Source organism: Eleutherodactylus coqui, chromosome 6 (genome assembly GCF_035609145.1).
Source record: "Eleutherodactylus coqui strain aEleCoq1 chromosome 6, aEleCoq1.hap1, whole genome shotgun sequence".
Lineage (NCBI taxonomy): Eukaryota > Metazoa > Chordata > Amphibia > Anura > Eleutherodactylidae > Eleutherodactylus > Eleutherodactylus coqui.
The window spans coordinates 137,299,568-137,321,317 of NC_089842.1; the positions used below are offsets into that span (position 1 = coordinate 137,299,568).

At 41.7% G+C, this 21,750-nt stretch overlaps 1 protein-coding gene across 1 annotated transcript in view; it reads left to right on the top strand.

Moving 5' to 3' along the window:
* Positions 1 to 317: 317 nt before the first annotated feature.
* The window catches only part of EMP3 (epithelial membrane protein 3 (MAM blood group)), a 33,665-nt gene continuing 12,232 nt past the window's right edge, over positions 318 to 21,750 (top strand). Inside the window, exons 1-2 of the mRNA XM_066607725.1 lie at positions 318 to 469; positions 20,254 to 20,368. Coding sequence (XP_066463822.1) covers positions 20,291 to 20,368 — 78 coding nt within the window. The 5' untranslated portion in view covers positions 318 to 469; positions 20,254 to 20,290. The remainder of the gene's footprint in view (positions 470 to 20,253; positions 20,369 to 21,750) is intronic.

A 21,750-nucleotide genomic window follows, 5' to 3' on the forward strand; every position in this document is an offset into this window, starting at 1 on the left:
TTTTTGACACATTTGTTTAAACGATTAAATATTTACAATACATGTTTATTCATTGAAGATACATATCTGCAAGCCCACAGCATCTGATGTTCACTCCGTTATACCAACTTAACTGCTTATAGTCCTAAGTTAACGTAAAACATCTGTCTGTAGAGACAGTTGCAGAATGCGAGTACTGGAAAGCAGCCCAGTTTTAGAAAAAGGGAAGGGTGGTGGTGAGGGCTGTGATTAATATGCCTAGCAAAGTTCTCTTTGACATGTGGTTTGGATGGGTGTGGGTGGGAGGGTATAGGTCTCCTCAACTTTTAGAAGAAGGGAGGAGTGCTCTAGTGCAAACACTTCATGTAAACTCCCGCTTTAGACATCACTTCTACATGAACACAGGGCTACAGTACTGCAGAGAAAACGACTGGAGAAGATCATCATCTTAAAAGAAGTGGCTTACTGAGCCGCACTGTACATCTTAGTGGTAAGATATTTACAAGAAACATTCTTTATAACCGGCTTAGCCCCATGCTTTATACTATTACTTTGCACAAGCCAACTGCCATTTCATTCCGATCAAATGTGTTTTTCAGTTTGTTAGGCAGAATAATCGAAGGTAAGGAATTAAAACTACCTTTTTTTGATATTGACCGAAATCTAAAAAACAAACATTCCAGTGGACTTTTCTTTCTGCCGTTGTAGACGTAGCTCTATTTTCCTGCTGCTGAAATAGAAAAGACCCAGATGTTTGAGGTAGTTTGCTTGTGGGGCCCTGAGATGTGGAGGGAGAAGTAAAATGAACTCCAGGCTTGTAATAGAATGAACATGTGGTTTCTATCTTTTACAGAAGTAAAATGCGCTCATTCATTTTGTCTGTTGACCATCATAGTCTGTTTGGACATTTTTTTCCAGTGGCAAAACTATTTCTGTGTACAAGTAACTGAGAAGAAATGATCTGTGCTTTATAGAATGAAGAAATATTTTCCATCCCTCAGATAAAAGGATAATTATGTAGAGCATGCTCTTCATATCCACATATGGTTATGTTCAAACAGATTTCTTAAAGGAGCATTCCATTCTTAGAATGCCTTTGGTATATTACCAGGATATGCCATGACTTTATTATCAGTGGGGTCTGGGTTTTAGGAACATGTTTCCTATATAGTGGGTGAACACGAGAACTGCTGTACAGAGAAAAACTGTGATCCTTCGTTTAGAGGATCAGTGGGGTTCCTTGCAGTTGGACTCCCAGTCCAGGAAGTGATAGTACATTCTTGTGATATGTCATCACTTCTTGTGGTGGGAAAACCCCTTTAACTTAAAGAGACTTTGTCATGTAGTTTTAGCCATATATGCTATGCTTATGGGCTGAAAGTAGATGATTCACGGAGTCCAAAAATGTACGTTTTACACTTACCTACCACGTCACTCCCCCAGTGTCAGTGATGAAAGCAGTCGCTGAATGCATTGAGCGCTGCTGCTCAGTAGTCCGCCCGTTCTAATCTTATAATGGGCAGACTGCTTAGCAGTGCTGCTCAATGCACTGAGTGGCGGCTTCCAGCACTGACACCGAAGGAACAGCAGGGAAGGTAAGTATAAAACTTACATCCCCGGACTACACGGGTCACCTACTTTCAGCCAATACGCTTAGCTTATAGGGCAACAGTAGGTGACAGAGTCTCTTTTAAGAAAACTAATGTTGATATTTGTTTTAGAAGTTATAACTAGTAATGTACAATATTTGCCTCTAAAGGGGTATTCCGAAAGGATATACCATGAAATTTGGAACTATGTTTAGTACCGGCCTCCATTGCCCTTTGCCCAGATGAGTGTCATGGTCAAGACTAATGGAAAGAGATGAGTAGGTAGAGCTATGCTGTTTCTGTAACTTCCATAGAAGTGAAGGGGAGTTACAGGAACAGTATAGCACAGTGATCCATGCTGTTCCAGTAGGTTCCAAATTAGGGAAACAACATAGCTCATTGTACTACACTGCTTCCATAATGTCCATTGACTTCTGTGAGCATTACAGAAACAGCATAATGCTGCCTGCTCAGCTGTTTCTGTAAGACCTGACAATTGCATTCAGCAGAGTTGGGGGCATTGGGGGCTAGAACTAGAGATGGATGCGAGTCAAAGAGGTGGGACTCTATATCTAGCAGACTATGAAAGCATATCCTGTTAAAATGCCATGAAAGTCTCAGAAGAGAACACCTGTTTAATACCAGGAAGAGATGATATTTCACATTAAACCATTTAATATATACTTTGCAAGTGAGGTGAATGCAAAAAATAACTATTATTTTTCTTTATCTGGCTGCACACATTAAATGTATATTGGCCAAATCCGACAATTTCAGAGGGACACACTGATCATCTAATGTGTATGCGGGCCTCCTGACTCTCCCCCAAAAGCAGTTGTGGGGAAGAAAAGGATCAAGCAAGTTGGATGTAAACTTGCCCTTTCCTTTTGTTCTTGGGAAGGTATGCCACCCCCCCAGGGGGGTCTGGCAGTGGCTAACTCCACTCACCATACGCAGAACATATGTATACTTAGCAAAGTTGAGCGTACATGTGTATAGGGGGTCAGGAGAGATAGTTGTCAGATGAAAGAATGATGTGCACAACCAGCCTTATACATGGACCTGTAGTTAATATGGTGGTAGAAGCACCAGTTAAAGCAGTTGTGCCACAATCCACTTCCATCGCCTATCACATATCGCCACTGAGAGCCCCAGTGATTCCAACATCGGAGTTCTCATGTCCCCCTCTTCTTGCACCCATCCATAGTACTGTAGAACATGTGCCACTCCATTTGTTTCAATAGGGCCGATGGAAATAGAGAAGTAAGACACTCGACTATCTTTGGCAGCCCCAAGGAAGATGAATGGAATGGCTCTGCACGTGCATGATCGCCACTCCATTCAATCTCCTCCTGACTGCAATGGTGCAGTAAGCCCACAGTGAGGAAGATGGGGGACACCAGGATACCCATTTTCAGAATTGTTGAGGGTCCCTACATTGAGACCCCCACCAATCAGGCTTTTATCACTTATTCTATGGATAAGTAATAAAAGTAGATTGGGATACAACCCCTTAACCCCTTGACTGATTAAGTGGAAGGTGATTTTATTGTTGGCTTCCATAGTATGGATAGTCTTGGGCATTGGCATAGACCTGGAATATTATGGATCTTTCAAGTATATTTGAACAAAACCTGCTTAGTGTATATGTATTAGGCATGATTTTATGCAATTGTTACTGTTAGCTATTGAAAATCAAGTAAGAGAAGAAGATAGCTACTTTCTCGTGTACCAATGTGACCACTGAAATCTATTATCCAGCATTCCTTGTTTTAACCGCAAACTCTTGTATAAGAAAGTAAAAAGAAGCAAACATTTGACCTTACAGTCTGTAATTTTGCTAAAATGCTCTGATTTATCTGACACATCTCTGATGGAAATATAAAAGTGTATGGACTCGTTATCTCAAATTATGGGTCACACTCTATAGGTATGGAGTCAATTAAGCATATTTCTGCACAAGGAGAGGGATAAGATGATGTATTTTCCATGATTGACTGACAAGGAGATCTGAGAGAGGCAGGCCGTGTTCTCTCCGGATGACCAGTTGACAGGGAAATTAGTCCCATGAGAACCAATGATGCTGACAAATAAATGTCAGGCAGCTACTTCCTGTCCGAGGTCATGAAATGGTTGGAGTACTAGAGCACTAAGCTTACCCTCCACGTGGGGATTAAAATGAATCTGTCACCATATTTACCCTGCCCTATCTGAGGACAGCATAGACGAGTGACAGAACTAATGCAGTGTCGGTTCACTTACTTTTTTAGGCGCTGTACATTTTCTGCAATCAATGTTTATAGCCTGCAGTGCAAGCGCAGCAAGTCGTCCTCTCTGTACTGCGCTCACACCCTGTGCCATGCAATATTCATGAGCTTTCACTTTCATTAGACAACTTATATTCTGTGACTAGAGAAAGGAAAGTCGAGCAATAACTAAAAACTGTAAAATTATCCCATTTCATGGACATAAATATTAGGCTGCCATGTACTCTGAATTGTTGATTGTGAAATAGTCATTGGTTTATCATGTGGGCACTGCAATGGCATGTGGGTAATATAGGTCATGGTCATGGCAGTCACAGGGCAGACATCAAAAGTCACTTAGATGAATGAAAAGAGCAGTATAAAGTAAAGTTGGATTGAACATCTTAAGCACGACTAATGTCTTAAAGAGACTCAGTCAGCTACTTTGAGCCCCAAAATAAAATAAATTTGTATAGTGCCAACCTAGACACACGGGCATATTTGCATTACAGAATCCGGAGAGGGCATCCGCCACCACAGCAACTACTGTCCATAAAAATGCTATTGAAAATAGCTTTTTCCTGTCCATGAGCGGAAATCCATGGCAATTTTCCGCTTGCAGAGGGAAAGTCGAAGCATGTTCTATTTCAGCATGGATTCAATCACCTAGGGATGGCGCGGCATAATCTGTACTGCGCATGTGCACATCCAGCAATACAGATTATGAAGCATCCGCATGCAGAATCCGACCCGGCCGAGTGCATTCGGCCTCATTCCGCAGCACTTTCAGGTAATTTATTTACTATTCACAGACCTTGGAAGGATGGAAGGCTAAGTCAACCTTGAGCTGGCTACCTGAACCATGTAGGGATTGAACTCACAATGAACCATGCAGGGATTCATTTCTGCTGCCTCAACACTCTTCGCCACATGAGGCTAAGCTAAGTTTATGGGTCCAAAGTAGGTAACCCACTGAGTTCAGGGATGTACGTTTTATACTTGCATTCCCTGCTGGTGTCAACGCTTTGAGCCTCATGCTAAGCAGTCCTTTCATTATAAACTTAGGTCTTGTGCACACGGCCGTGACGGGCTCCACAAGCAAAAATTCCGCAGCGGAGCCCATCATTGTCCCCACCCCCACCCCCCAGAGACCCCATACTTACCTCCGGATCCGCCGCCCGACATCCCGCATGACACTTTGGTGCACATGTGCAATAGAGAGCATGACACGCCGGTTGCGTCATATGACATGCCCACAGCGTCACATGATGCGCCGGCCACGTCATATGACACGGCTGGTGGTAGGCGGGGAAGCGTTTTCATGGTATCTTCCGCTGTGCTACAGCGGAAGATAGCATGATGGACGACTTCCATTGACTGCAATAGAAGCCGTCCGCGCGGATGCACGCGGCAAATAGAGCATGCCGCGGGTGAGGAAGTGTGATTTCACGGTGCGGAATTCCGCAGCAGAATTCCGCACCGTGAGCATTGTGCTAATAGGTTCAATAGAACCTCATAGCTGCGGGGCAACGCGGCGGATTTCCGCCGCGTAATATGCGGCAGAAATCCGCCCTTGAGAATTAGCCCTTAGACTGGGAAGGCTACTCAGCCCACTGCTCAATGCACTGCAGCAGACAGTTGACACCGGTGAGAATGGTGAGGAAGGTAAGTATAAAACTTACACCCGCAGACTCAGCTACTTTGTGCCCATAAACTTAGTTAATAGGTGTCAAAGTGGCTGACAGATTCCCTTTAAGCTCATTAATGATTATATAACATGACATGAAATAAAATGCTTTGTGCTTGATGACTGCAAATAAAACATACATTAGGTTTTTCCCTAAAGTGTTCTTCTGAGTCCCCCTTAATTCTATATTGCACATATTGTATATTCCCACGATTTGTTGTTCATGAATGTTATATAAAAGTATACAGTATTTGTGTTCCTACTTGAGTATCTATGAAAAGTATCCACATGTTATATATTAAAGTAACATCTGCTAAGTGCTATAAATGGTTAAAGGCACTGTCTAATTTGGACCATTCCCTTTCTCTTAAAGGGGTCCTAGAGAAATACATATTCAGCAGTAATCTGTGGGGTAATCTCACATAACTTCAGTTTATTTTTTTCTTGGTCTACTGGTTCTCATTAAAGAGATCAGCGATGTGTGGAGTCTTCTTGGAAATGTTCCATGGGAAAAGAATATGCAGATTAGCTTTCCGAAAAGGAAGACAACTAACTTGATGATGCCATCTATTAGAGGTGGCTACCTTGTAAGTCAATGTCCGACCCTTTAATGAGCCCTATGTGTTGTTGAAATAACTGCACTGTCTTTTTGGGAAAACCACTGCAGCTGCTGTAGCACTTTTTCATGTAGTTATTTGAGCACAAACCATAAGTGGATTCAAAAGGAATGGAAATCTAGAAGAACTTCTACTTCTACTTCCTGCAGGATCTACTTCTAGCTTTGGCTTAAAAAACTGAATAAAAAAATGCAGTGGCGTTTTTTTTTCCAAAAAAGTGTAAAATCACCTTATTAGGGTGTTTGTAAATAGGTTTTCCAAACCATAAACTCAGTGGCACAAATGAATTACTTAAAAGAGCTTTGTAAGCGTATGTTCACATGGCAAGTTTATTGCAGCAATTTCTACGACTGTAGGCTCATGCCCACGGCTGGGTCGGATTCCGCCTGCGAAATATCACAGCAGAATCAGACCCGGCGCCCCCCAAGAGACCCTATACTCACCTCTCCAGATCCGCTGCGGGTGTCTCGTCCTGCTCACAGCGGAAGTATCACGGGACGGATGGCTTCCATTGACTGCAATACAATAGAACATGCTGCGATTCTCCCCTGGGAACGGAAAATCGCAGTTGATTTGCGTTCGTGGGCAGGGGAGCATGATTTAACATAGCATGTCTATAAACGGACATTGCTGCGGAATTCACAGTGGGTGTCTGGCCGCAATTTCCGCAGCGATAATCCATCCGCAGGCATTAGCGCTGTCTCATTCATTTTAGTGGGGCTAGCAGAAATCCATGTGCTTGTCGATGAAATTACCCCATTCAGATGAATGGAACTGATTTTCAGTCGCACACATTTCTGCCACGTGTGTAAATATACACTAAAATATGTGTTTTCTTTGTTGATGAAGGAACTAGATATTGGTGCTCTCATCAAGAATGATGCTTTCTCTTTCAATGACAGCTTTAACTGTGAACAGGAAATAGAAGTGACTTTATTAACATGTTCTTGGCTTTACATGATCGCATTGTGCATCCTACGGAGAAGTAATATATTGGGTTCACACATTGTGAAGTTGCTGCAGATTTCACAAGGAAAAATGGGTGTTGAATTTGTGGTGGATTTTTTCCGCGATGTTCAAACTTCCCCTGAGGTTCACCATGGAAATTCCACACGTCAAAAAATAATCACAATAGGCGCATTTTTTTGACACCAAGATTTCTCTCCGTCAAAAGGTAGGACTTGACCTATCTTTTGACGGCACAACACCGGGGACTCTATAGACTCCTATGGGAGGCAGCTGGAAAAGGTAGAGGGAGGGAGTTTAGCTAAACAGTGACATGTGTTCCCCGCTGCTAAACTCCCACCCTACTGGCAGAAAAAGGGAGGGGGAGGAAGTTTAGCAGCAGGGAGAGCAAGAACAATGAAGGGGATCCCCGTGGGGATGCCCTTCATCTTCATGGGGATTCCCATCATCTCCATGGGGATTCCCTTCATTGTTCTGGTGGCCAAGGGATTTTAGGGCTGCAGGTCAGTGCACTGCAAGACGCTGCAGCCAGCCATGTAAACTTGCAGAGAATAGTTGTTACTTGGTCGCAGTTATTCTTTGCTCACGTGATTTAGCACTCTGATGGGCATAATTTTTTTTTCTATCAGAGTGCTAAAATGACGTTTGTGTGAAAGAGCCCTTAGACTGTTTTTTTTTTTTTGAAGCCTACTTTTTATCACATCGCGACGCAACAAACTTGCATTGCAATGCGGTGCTATGCAATTTTAACATTTGAAAGTCCCATTGACTTCTGCAATAATAAATTGCGCATTTTAGCACGCGATTTTATCTTAGATTATTCTGACGCCCAAAAATCGCGGGAACAAAGGCACGATTTTGCAGCGATTTTCTCGTAGCAAAATCACGATCCCCCCCATGTGAATGTAGCCTAAATTTGTTTGCAGTTTGTCTTTATTTCCTATCCAGCTGTTGCCATGTTTCTCAGACCTGCAGAGTTGTTTGGTTCGATTGCCTATGGAGACAACCAAGCTTTACCAGACTTCCTCATCTGCACCGTTCTTCATAGCTTGTGTTGTGTCCATAGGCAACAAACAAATACAACACTGACTAATGTTGGTGGACACCACAGAGGGAAGTGTGAATGATCAGAAGCTGCACGATGGTAAAATATGAGGCATGTGATGTGTAAGTGAATGAAGCAGATTACTCAGACTGTGGAAATCCCTTTTATAATGATTAAAGTTATGTATTCGTCATACGCCCACAACGACTGGAGGATGGTGTAACCAGAGAACATCTCCCTGCTTTCCTTGGAGCCATCTACATTTCTGCGAATTCAGCCAGGTTCCAATGTATAATATACATGAAGTTACCGAAGTGCAGACCTCCAGGACTAGTTCAGGTTAAGCAGCACAGCACTACTACACATTTACTTTTGTGGCATCTATTAGTAGGAAGTCACTGGGTGTTGCCTCATTATATCTGATGTGGCTAACTTTGTATATACAATAATGTGCAAAAGTGTTTGGCAGGTATGGAAAAATGCTGCAAAGCAAGAATGCTTTGAAAAATAAAAATGTAAATAGTTTATTTTTGTCCAGAAACAAAAAGGCAAAGTGAATGAACAGAAGAGAAATCTAAATCAAATCAATATTTGCATGACCACCCTTTGCCTTCAAAACAGCCTCAATTCTTCTAGGGACACTTGCACAAAGTCAGGGATTTTGTAGGATTAGAGTCAGACTTATGATTAACTAATTATACCCAACAGGTGATAATGATCATTTTCTTATGTAGTTTGAAACACAATCATTAACTGAAACAGCTGTATAGGAGGCTTAAAACTGGGTGTGGAACAGCCAAACTCTGCTACATGGGTGAGGTTGTGGAAGACAGTTTCATATCACAGGTCATAACACCAAGATTGAGCACAGCAACTAGACACAAGGTAGCTCTACTGCACCAGCAAGGTCTCTCCTAGGCAAAAATTCCAAAGCGGATTGGGGTTTCAATATGTGTTGTTCATTCTCTTTGGAGAAACCTAAAGAAATGGGCAACATTGAAGACTGTAGACATAATGGTTGGCCAAGAAAACCTAGTGCAGCAGATGAAACACCCATCATGCTTGCTTTAAAATCAGAAGAAATCCATCATTGTCATCAGCTCAGAACTGGCAGAAACCAGTGGGACCAGGTACACCCATCTGTTGTTCGGAGAAGTCAACACAGAAACAAGGACAAGCGAGTCAACTATGCACAAAAACATAGAAAAATGGCAGCAGGCGCTCTGGACTAATGAGTGGAAATGTGAAATATTTGGCTGTAACAGAAAGCAATTTCTTCGCCAAAGGGCTGAAGAGCGGTACAATAATGAGTGTCTGCAGGGAACAGTGAATTATAATGGAGGTTCCTTGCCAGTCTAGGGCTGCATTTCAACAAATGGAATTAGGGATTTGGTCAGTATTAATGGTGTCCTCAGTGCTGAGATATACAGGCAGATACGTATCCATGTAATACCATCAGATAGTACACCAAAAGAAATATAAACTTGGTACAGTAATAATCATACTGACCCACAGAATAAAGTCATCATGCCATTTTCGCCCCGTCTGTGTGCTGTTCGATGTGCAGGACCCCGCACATGTACATGTGCTAGTCTAGTTGGAAAATTGGACAAGAATAGGATGTGCTGTGATCTTCTTCACTTGGACTATTTGTCCGAGTTAAAAAAAAGCTCACATGAATGAATACATTCATTCATTTGATTTTCGGTCTGAAAATCGTAAGGAAAATTCGTCTGTGTGCAAGTAGCCTTGGTGTGGTTTTTTTGGTCTATGGTACTTCTCTAAAATGCTGCATGCTCTTGACATGGTGTTTTATCTTGGGCAGCATTTTCCCGTGAACTTCTCTATAAAATAAAAAAAAACATCTGATAAAAACGCATATAAAAAGTTTGTGACTAAAAAGATGCCACCAATAAAATTAAAGTAAATAATGCATTTCAAAGAAAACTGTCAAAGTAAGTGTTAAGGAAGCATTTAAAGGGGTTGCCCAGTTGCAAACTATTGATGGCCAATTATCAGGATTGGCTATCAATAGCAGATAGGGTCTGTCACCTGGGACCTCCACCAATCTGTGTTGATGTGCACGTTTACTAAGCTCATTTCTGCAGGAGGCAGATAGCTCCATTCTTATTGTAGTAACCTGGATTGGTATTGCAGGCCACAATCCCATTGAAGTGAGTAGCCTGTAATACAAAGTCTGGCCACTGCAGTAAAAACGGAGCTGTCTGCTTCCTGCTGATATCATCTAAGTGCACAAACACAAAGGCCCAGAGAACTGCTGACTGACAGGGCTCCCAGGCAACAAACCACTACCTATCTACTATTGATGACCCATCCTGAGGATATGCCATCAATAGTTTAGAACTGGACGACCCCTTTACAGGCTGCTTTTTGCATAACTAGGGAATACCCTGGAAGTGCATCTCCACCATTGTATCCTGTTGCAAACCTGAAATCTAATTTTTGCACTGTATTGTAAAATTTAGGTTAAGATATGTTTACAGGGTCACACCGTAACCAGTGCATCAGCATTTAACGGAACCCATTTTTCCTATTTTCAGTACATGATTATGGAGGCAGCCATTCTTTGCCTGAACTGCCCCTAACTGCATACAGAGATATGCTCTACAGCAGCCACATGGACTATAGGAAGTAATGGACAGAAGGTGTACATTGACTTATATGGGAGAACATTGTGGGCATGTCCTGTAAGCTGAGCAATGGTCATTTTACAGGGAGAAGGAGTAGATAAGCTGTGATTATTACATATTCTGAATGGTGGATATGTATGTTATATATATATATATATATATATATATATATATATATATATATATATATATATATATATAATGTGTCAACTTTCTCTACAGAACACAAAGCCTTACTTTACGATTGGAAGTAGTGTCCAGCGTGAAAACTGCAGCATATTAGGATTTTTTAAAGATACGGTAGAACGTACGTAACATAAGAAACTTGATTTAAACCCCGAGTCATTTTCCGATGACATATTTCCTTTAATTAATCATTCCATTTATCACAGTGCTCAGCATCATCTAGTAAGTTCTTTACATTTAGCTGTAGCTGCCATGAATGGCACATCGCATAAATTCATTTCTTGAGACGAGGCCAGATCCCTGTTGCCTGTGCCAGCTGGCATAACCCTGGAATTTATTAGGATCTGAGATTTACGTGAATGGTTTTCATTTATAGGAACTAAAGGGGGATTTTGTCATCTTGATCGTTTTACCTGATCAGGCTTGATTGTTTGTAATAAATGTTTCGGGATGGAGCTGTGAATGTCAATAAAAAGGGTCAGATTTCATTTCCAAACCAGTTGGAAGAAACAATCCCTAAACTTGGATATGATTCTGGAAAGTCCATCGCGCACACAAATGTATGACTACGGAGCTGTAACGCTGTAGTCCTAATATATCTCTGTACGCCTCAAATGTAATGGCGCCATTTTATACTTACATGAAAATGCTAAAGCCAAAAACAGAATTCAAATATTAAAATGTGCAAGTAGATAACATAGCTCCTTGTCCTGGTAAATTCAAGACAAGATGATAAAATAAGCTAGAAATTGAGTCTTCAGGGCATGGAGCACATGATATGTGAAGGGTCCCTCATTGTGGTCAGATGACTCACATCTGCATTTTTTTCGAGCGGAACACAAGGCTATTTTTGTGTGAGTCAAAGGAAGTTAGATTATAAAATATGTCCCCATCTCTTTTCCTATGTTTGTGGGTTCAGCTACACACACTCATCTACCAACATAATCCTTCGCCTCTTCACTGCCGGGTGGTCTTCCAGCCGAATTCTTAAGTGTCTCTTTTGATACCCTGATGACCTTTTACACATTCCTGCCAGCTTGAAGAGAGCAGGGCATCAGATCTAGGAACAACAACTGCACGGCGAGCACCTCACTGATTTTTTGGGAGGAGGGACGGTGTGTAAAGTATAAATATGGCACTGGAAAATTTTTTTTTTTTACATTCATCTCCATTTAATTTAGAAGCCACCACAGGAATGGGAAAGAGTTTCAAATATCCTAATTGAAAATTCTAGTCTGCAACTTTAGGGTGAGAAAGACTGAGGTATAAAGCAGCTGAGTCTTACCGCTGCAATGCCGAGCTAAACTGACCTGAAAGAGTATTATACCGCCCTGACCCAGAACTAATAGTCACGCTTGGCAGGTCTGGCAACTGCACCAAAACTGTTTCTTCATTTTCTGGTTCTACGGGTGGCAAATAATGTCGTGGTGGTGGCACTTTCAGCAACTAGATTCCATTCCACCTCTCCTTTAAGGCACACAGCCGAGAATCTCGCATGAGTTTGGTGCATTGCGAGAGGCACAAAACTTGCGCAAATATATATAATATATATATATTGCAGCATGTCCTATCTTTTTCCGCATCGCCCATTGTTTACAATGGAACAGTAAAACACATCACATGCAAGTGCAATGCAATGCTTCCCATTGAGGCGTTTTTGCCAGAAAACGCACGTTGGCAAGAGCAATATCAGGCCAACTTTCTTGGCCCAATATCGCACTAGCCCATGTGTAGGTGGCCTAACTTGCACTTCAGCTTTTTACTGTGGTGCTGTGCGGCTCGCCACCACTTTACTGCTGTGCCCCTGCCCACTCGGTACACCATGAACAGGACAGATCCTGCTAATGTTCTCACGTCCCCCTGACTACATGGAGTTCCTACAGTAAAATACCAGCTATAGTCCATATGGCCTAAACGTACGACCGCCTTACAATGTTGTTTTACCCAACCGCACCCGTAAATAGCATACAAATAAAATGTACTGCTGAAAATGATCTATTGATAATAATATAGCCAGAACTAGAACAAGTCTATTGACACATAACCTTTATTTTCAAGATATTTGCCCCCGCTAGAGAGTCCATTTTCCTTCTTCCTGCAAGAGAGATAGAGTACTTTCCATTCAGTACCTTTACTGCCAAGTGTGACTGTGTGGTAATAGGAAGCATGTGCGCTCCAGTAATGAGCAGTTGTAACAATCTTGTGTTTGCTAATTAGGTACAGTATGAGGATCACATATGAAGTTATATATTTCATGGTGTAGTTTTCAGTGTTACGCTCATCATAGATAGTCTTTCATTACTAATTATGTTATGTTTATTCACAGCAAGGAATAGTGTTTTATATCAACATTTTGTATTTTCTGATTTTGTCCTTTCCCTATGATTTTCTTCCTATCCCCAGTTTTGGAGTATTGCAATTTTATACCTTAGGGGCACTAACAGAGGCAGGAGAAGAAAAGTGTGGAGCATAGCATTATTATGTGAGAATGCGGCTACTATAATTAGAAAAGAGAAATGGATGTCCAGCACTTCTGGATAGAGTGAAAATCCACTTTATTAGGAAATATTAAAATGTGGTCCAAGGAGGGCCTACGCACTTTGAACCAAAATGGTTCTTGCTCATGCCATTTTGGTTCGAAACGTGTAATCATGCACTACTCCTTGCAAAATGTTTTTATGTTGTAGGGTTTTCTAATAAAGTGGATTTTTACTTTATTTATAAATGTCAGACATCCATTTTTATTTCCTGGCATACTGCTGCTGCCAACAGCACGCCATGCACCTGATACAGACCGGGCTGTGAATACATTTATGGTCACTTGCAGTAAGGATAAATTTACTTTGACTCAGGCTATCCTACTTTGAGTAACGCCATTGGTGCACCAAGGCAAGTCCATTTTTGTGTGATATTTTGTGGCTATTTAACATAGAAAGAGGTTAACCCTTTCCAATCCACTGTCTGATGTCTAAAGACATTCTGATTGAAGGCCGTATAGCTCCGATGTTGGAAGACGTCCGGCAGGGTATTTTTACTGTAGATTACTGGCCGCTCTGTTGTCGGGGGGCCTCTCCAGCATGTCACATACCGCAGTAGTGGCTCTAGCCAACAGATGGCACCATTGTATAATGGCAGAAAGAGAAAGCCCCCTAGGACACTCTGAAACCAAAATTGGATTGCAAAGGGTTACGTTTAAGTAGATCAGCTAAAATCTTATTTTGTTCAAATTAAGATGATGCGTACTGAAAACTTATAAGAATCAAAGTAAAAAAAAAGGTCTTAGACAGGATGTTCAGCTTAACAGTCCAGTATTAAGTGAAGAATAAATAAAGAATAATGCTGTTGTAATCTTTCAACTGGGAAGCACAGTAATACTCTGTGAATAGAAAGTGAAGGATCCACCACTTCCTTTTATCACAATCGGACTTGGTAGCCCTACTTCTGAGAATTTCATGTTTTTTTTAAATATTGATTGCATGTGGCTTGCTTAATTGGTAGGGGTTTAACTTTTTTCTGAAACAGAATAATTCCCAACCCACCTGTGATATTCGTGGCTTCTTATGTGGCAAAGAGGGGCTTTATGTCTCCTCAGACACCAGGGTCCAAGGGAACCTACATTTGCCCCCCTTATAGCTCCCGCCCTTCCACCCCCAACACAGTGATAATTTTTTTGAGATGTAACATTAGCGGGGTACAAATGTTAATAAAGTGGAAATTGTATATTGTCGAAAGTGACCAAATTTTACTAGGAAATGTCTTAACTTCTGCATTCCAACCTAGTCAATACTGTCCCTATTAAATAAACATAACCATGGTAACAAACATGTTTGCACTTTAGCAATGCACAGTCTTAACTTATCCCCTACCCCAAATCTAAAAAAGGGGTTAATGCCACTGCCAACTCAATTATTTTTTTTCTCCACTGTTGCTTGGTCAGTTTAAAAAGTAAGAATGTATTTATTCTGTTTGTCATACAAGGACTCATTGACTAGGAAGTTGCGTTACCTGATATATTGCAGGTTATGGATCTTCACTTAACATATCTTATAGCCAGTATCTGAGCATACACTCATCTCACTATACTCAAACTGTGCATTACTGGTTATTTATTGCCTTTCTGGGCTTTGAGAGAAAGCAATAAATGTAATCATTCTGACTAATGATCATACAGAGAGAATACTGCAACATTGGGATTATCATAGGAGACATGTTAACGGATTATCCCTTAATGTCACCAGAGCTGATAGAATTGAATGTTGATTCTGGACACGAGCTGGTGGGCTGTAACTACATCCTACAAGGTGCTGTATTTACAGAATATTATAGTGTATATTAATATGTAGGTAAAAGGGAGAATCAGCAGGAAAGGATCACAGCAGTAGAAAATGGTCCTGGCTACTGGACGATACTATAACAGGACCAAAGTGTGATTGTTCTCAATAAGAGAAACCAAATAATCTTGTAGATATTATACCTTTAATAGCTAACAAAAATACATTAAAAGGTATCATATCTACAAGATTACTTACTAAGAACAATGACACTTTGCTCTACTGGCCAACACGGTACTAAACATTTTTTGTTGTAAGAGGACCAAAACTTTGGTGCAACCAGGGGCGTAACTGTAATAGGGGACACATAGAAGGAGCCCAGTACTATGAATGAAGCATTATAGTTGGAGGCCTTGTTACAGATTTTGCATTAGGGCCCAGGAGCTTCAAGTTACACCTTTGGGTACAACATGGCGGATATTTTAGGGAGAGGGAGAACTCTGGAGAAGGAGCTGAACTAATACTTCCGGATGTGTGATAGAGCAGCAAAAATGAAAAAAAAGAAGATATAAAGAAGAAAATGATAGTAGAGACAGCTGTGGAAAAAAAAAAATTGTGATTGCTAGAGTATGAGAAAACAGATTAAACAGGGCAAAGAAATTAAATGGGTTGTCCCAAATTCTTAATTTACAGTCTCCCTTATTCACTGGAAAGGAATTAAGTGGCTGATCAGTGGGAGCCAAACTGATCCCGTGTCAGCCTCTGTGGACGGAGTGGCAGTTGAGCATGCGCACTGCTGCCCCATTCAATCTCTAAGAAACTCATGGAGATAGCTGAATTAAGAGTTACAAATGTAACAAAGTATACATAGGGATATGGCAATTTTGAAGGGGGACTGTATGTGTATAAATCAAAAAATTACATTGAGCAAGGTTTGTGCTATAAGCAGACTTGCTCCTTACTATGTTACATGACACACAATATTGCATGTTGTGGCTTATCATATAATGGGATACTATGGGGAAAATCTACTAAGCCTGGCATTTCCTTTAGTGGGCTTAGTACAATCTCCCCAGGGTGCAGGGTGCACTGAATACATGAAGCGGTGCATGCAACATGCGCCTAGACAGAAATGTATGCCAGGTCTATTTTCTGGCATAGATTATACATAAATCTGTCTTTGCATGCCCCCTTCAAACAAAACCCATCCAGTTGTTGAAAAAGAGTTGGGGTGGCGCAGAAAAGAGAAAATTCACAATTGTTTTGCGCAAATACACATTTTTACAAAAATTTTCAGTATTTTTATGCCAGAAACTGACATAAAACCATTGATGAATGTGCTACTATGTGTTGAATTATGGTTGCCCTCAGGGGTGTAACTATAGGGGATGCGGTTGCACCCGGGCCCTTAGGAGCCTTAGGGGGCCCATGAGGCCTCTTTTCTCCATATAGGGAGCCTAGTAATATGAATAAAGCACTACAGTTGGGGGCCCTGTTACAGATTTTGCATTGGGGCCCAGAAGCTTCAAGTGACGTCTCTGGTTGCCAATATGTGACACCAGCTATACAAAGGAACGCAACTTTTGTGTAGCACCATATTGTTGGATAATGGCAACCCTTGAGTACAGCAAAGTGCTATCAATGATAAGATATTTGTGTCACTGAATCTATAGTCAAGTGAAATAGCAGAGAGGTGTTAGAGATTAGCAAATCTAAGAGTTTTTTTGCAATGATTCTTCAAAATATGTATCATATATATAACATTCTTTAAAGCTCAAGCCTGGCCTACCCATTCAACCGTATGTAGTCGCCATGTAGGCTGAGCTAATAAGGGGGCTAGTGGAGCATATGATTTGTGTGCCGTGAGGATCGAGGGGAAGGGGGTCCAAGAAGGGAGTCGAGGGGGTCCACAAGAAGCCACTCTGCCATGACTATAGAATCATGATACAGGACTAGGGTAGTGAACTGTATCTTTGCCCTGGGTGAAGGAATACTTACCTACGACTCTATCTAAGTGTGTTTGTATCCCTACAGTATCCTTTAAAAGTTATTTACTGTGACTTAAAGCATATTTTAAGATGAATTTATGTTCTGTTGGTCACTGATGAATGTGACTGTGAAGATTCTAGTAAATGTCTCTGCTTTGGGTACATTTAGTTTCATCTGGCTCGAGAGGCATTCCTGCTACATTCCTGTAAACACTGGAGCAATTGACAAATAGTCATACTTTCCTAGCAAGAAAACTGTTAACTTTAGATACTCCCTTGTGCCTCCACACAGCATTCACTGAACTGCTCACATAGTGTATGTCATTCATATTTTGGGCTATGAAGGTGTGTACAAGTATAAAATAGTGTGCAGTTATTTTACCGAAACAGTAATCAATGGTCTTGTATCTGTAATACATTCTTTTTACCTTTTAATATGCCACTTCTGTTATTCTGGACAGTAATGGGTTAAACCTATTTGGACCTAATACATTAGTGTTTGGTTATGAAATCTGGAATAATGTACTCTACCTTCAAATGTAAATTCTAGTGTCCCCAAGTTCTTCTATGTTCCTATAGACCCGAGGCTGCTGGTGGCTTCAAATATCCTTAAAAGTGCATTTTTATCTTCTTTATTTTATTCTTTATAAACATAAATCCCTGCAGAACCTTTTTAAGAAGAGAATGTGGGATCAGTCACTGCAAATGTCTGATTGACTTCATAAGAAGTGATTTCATATTTCTAGAACAGGATATCATTTCATGAATGATGGGAGGGGGGGTTGACTACTGGGACCCTCACTGACCATCTCAAAGAAGTCCCATTGACTTCTTCTCAGTACAGCGACAATCCCATCTACCTAATGTCAGGAAATTGCAACAGACCTCCCTCCAAGTACAGACCTGTAAAGGAGCCGCAAGGTTTAACTCTCATGGGATACCAGTTTCACAGTGCAGGACTGCAATGAACAAGGCAGGGGTCAAGAAGACCCAATGGTACCACACAGGGGTTAATTAGCCCCTACATTTTGTAAGTTGGTCTGTACAATTGGACCTTACTGGTTAGGAAGTGATCATATAGCCTAGTGATATGACTTCTAGTACTGTCAAAGACTATTATGATTTTAAAATGCATGGAGTGCGAGAAAGCTGAACCTTGTGTGTTTTACACATCAGTTCCTAATCCAGATGTGGGCCGTGCTGCTATAAGGAGATTGGTCCAGTACATGTTGCCAGTAGAACACAAAGTACAGTACCAGTAGCATGGTGGCTCAGTGGTTAGCAGTATCGCCTTGCAGAAGCGCGGTCCTGGGTTCAAGTCTGATGAAGGACAACATCTGCATGGAGTCTGTCTCCGTTCTTCTTGTGTTTATGTGGGTTTCCTCTGGTTTCCTTCCATACTCCAAAAACATACTAATAGGTGAATTTTAGTTGTGAACCCCAATGGGCACAAAACCCTATTATGTACACTGCTATGGAATATGTATTTTCAATAAGTAAAATAGGGTAAATACATGAATACAGTACTGTTCCTGTAAAACTGCCATATTCTAATTCTAAAACATCCCATTTCTATAGCTATTACTATTATTATTGAGTTTTTTATTACTTTCTTCTTGCATTAATGTCTATCATATAATGTAGTTTAAAATAATGATCACAAAAGTTCAACATTAAAGCGTGAGGATTGACAGCTTTGTATAATGCCCGCTGTGCCCTGCTGGCCAAGGTGGAGAAGAATAATTTACAGTATATTACATTACTTTGGCCAGTAGTTATATATGACTACAAATTCCAGAGTACAAGCTGTGACCACTACACTTAATGTAATAAAAATGAATTTCTTAGTAGGAGGGAGAGTTACATCCATGTTCGTATACTCTGTTCATAAATGTACAAGAATAATTAGATGTTATGCTTTTTAGCCAGCTTCCTCCGTAAAACTAAAATTTATGCTGTTTAATAGAAAATGACACTTGTGAGTATGGCCGTGTTAAATCTGCATAGATTGGCGATTAAAGGTAGGCAGCATAAAAAGTTACCGTATATGTGAGGAAAAGGCTATTAGAAGTGTTTCTATGATCATGTAAAATATGAAAGCTTGATATTACTGTAACAAATATGGTCTTCGGTGTTAGACTTGGCTTTTGTGGGCCCATCCTGCATCTATACAAAATGTGGGCATTTACTATTCCTTAAGCTGCCTGCAGACGGGCGGAAATTCCGCAGCGGGATTTCCCGTGGGATTTCTGCCGCTGGAAGCCTGCATAGGATTGCGTTAACAAATGCAATCCTATGCAAACGTTTGCGGTTTGGCCGCGCGAAATCTCGCGTGGCAAAGAAACCGCGGCATGTTCTATTTCTGTGTGTCACTCACCTGCCGCCAGCCCTGGTCTGTGCATGCGCCGGCTGCCTGGCAGCCGGCACATGAAAATTCCGGAGCTGCAGGGCGCGGGTGAGTACACGCTGCTCTCTGCAGTCGCTCGGGTCGGGTTCCGCGGCGAGAATTCTCACTTCTGGATCCGACCCGGCCGTCTGCAGGCGGCCTAAGGTGGGACCCGACCCGAGCACCTGCAGAGAGCAGCGCGTATTCACCCGCGCCCCGCAGCTCCGGATCTTTCATGTGCTGGCTGCCGGGCAGCCAGCGCATGCGCAGACCGGAGCTGGCGGCAGGTGAGTGACGTTTCTGTGCGGGGCTCTGCGAGCTCCGCACAAAAATAGAACATGCCGCAGTTTGTTTGCCGCGCGACATTTGGCGTGGCCAAACTGCGGCCGTCTGCATAGAATTGCGTTTGTTAACGCAATCCTATGCAGGCTTCCAGCGGCGGAAATTCCACCGCGGAATTTCCGCCCGTCTGCAGGCAGCCTAAAGGGGTTGTCTCATGAAGACATCGCTTAACCCCAGTAATTGCTATTGCTGGGAGAATGTGCATCTGAATATATATTTCCTCTGCCGCAACATCTGCACCAGAAATGTATCAATACTTTTTGTAATAAGGGTTACTGATCAATGATTTTGTTTCTGCAGGTACACAGGTATTTCTGGGGACACGGAAGATTAGAAAATGAGTCTTCTACTTTTTGGTGTAACTGCTCTACACCTTACCATCTTGATAATCCTCTTCGTTGCCACCCTTGATAGTGTAAGCGATTAAATCAATAACTTTAAGCAGAATCAACTAACTACGCTCATTGTCAAAAAAGTTTAAGCACCTAGAAGGAGTTGTCGGAGTTGAATGAAACTTTGTGTGTGATTGTAACATTTATATAAATAAGTAATTACAATATCAGAGCAAAAGGATAATTTATTGTGGAAAACTAAACACTTGAAGGGAGTCTCTAGTACCCTGTTGTACCATCTCTAGCCTGAATGCAGGATGTGACATGGGTAGGTATGGAGGTATACAGGTTCCGCATGGTATCCTGCGGCACATTGGTCGACATTTGCTGTAACTGAGCCTCTAGATTGTGCAAACTCATAGGCTATCAAAGTTGATGTACCAGATGGTCCCATACATGTTCTATTGGTGATACATCTGGCAACCAGGCAGGCCATGGAAGTATGGTAGTGTTGTGGGGACATTCCTGTGACACCCTTGCTATGTTGGTGTGCTGCCGAGCATTATCCTACTGGAAAATGTCTCTTGGAAGCCCTGCCATGAGAGGCCACATATCACTGAGCTGTCATTGTCCCTCATACCACTGACTGTCATATACGATGGCCCCCAGACCATCACACCAGCAGTGGGGGCAGTGTGATGCTCCCCAGCAAAGGCAGGATTGAGGCGTTCACCCCTAGGTCTCCAAACACGAACACAGCTGTCGTCAGTGCCCAAACTAAACCTGGATTAATTGCTGAAGACAACACGGTTCTACTCTGTAGCAGTCCAGTTTCGTAGTTCAACACCACTGAAAATGGAGGTGATAGTAGGTGTCAAAGGCAGTGCAAGTAATATGTGCAATGAGACTAAATGTTCTTCAGTCAAGTGCCTGGAAATAGTTCCAATAGACACAAGGGCCTGTAACGATGGTGCTACCTGTTTGTGGATGGTGTACAGCCAAATAGTTGGAGCTGCTCGTGTTTGTCGAACAATCAAAAAATCCTCTCTACTATTGGTCTGTCGAGGGCGTCCTGAGCCCAAGTCACCTTGTGTGCGTGTCCTCATGCATCCACTGGTCCCAACACTTTCTACCAGTCCTGTCACAAAAGCCCAGGTGGTGGGCAATTCCTCCATACAACCATCCACTTTCTTGCATTCCAATAACTCATTCTCAAACTCAGTAAACTTAGCAACATCTCTTTGATTGCTTCGTAAAAGCATGTCAAGTGGTCAACAAGCTCGGAAAAAGAGTTTTGCAGCAAAATGACAACTCCTTCTAGGTGCTTGATCTTCTTTACAAAGTATACTACAAGTATCAGCATAATTTACAATAATATAATACTACATTAACCGAGGGTTCTCTATATTCACTGAAGTCTATGTTAACACCTATTTGATACCTATGCTATGATGGAACAGTTGAC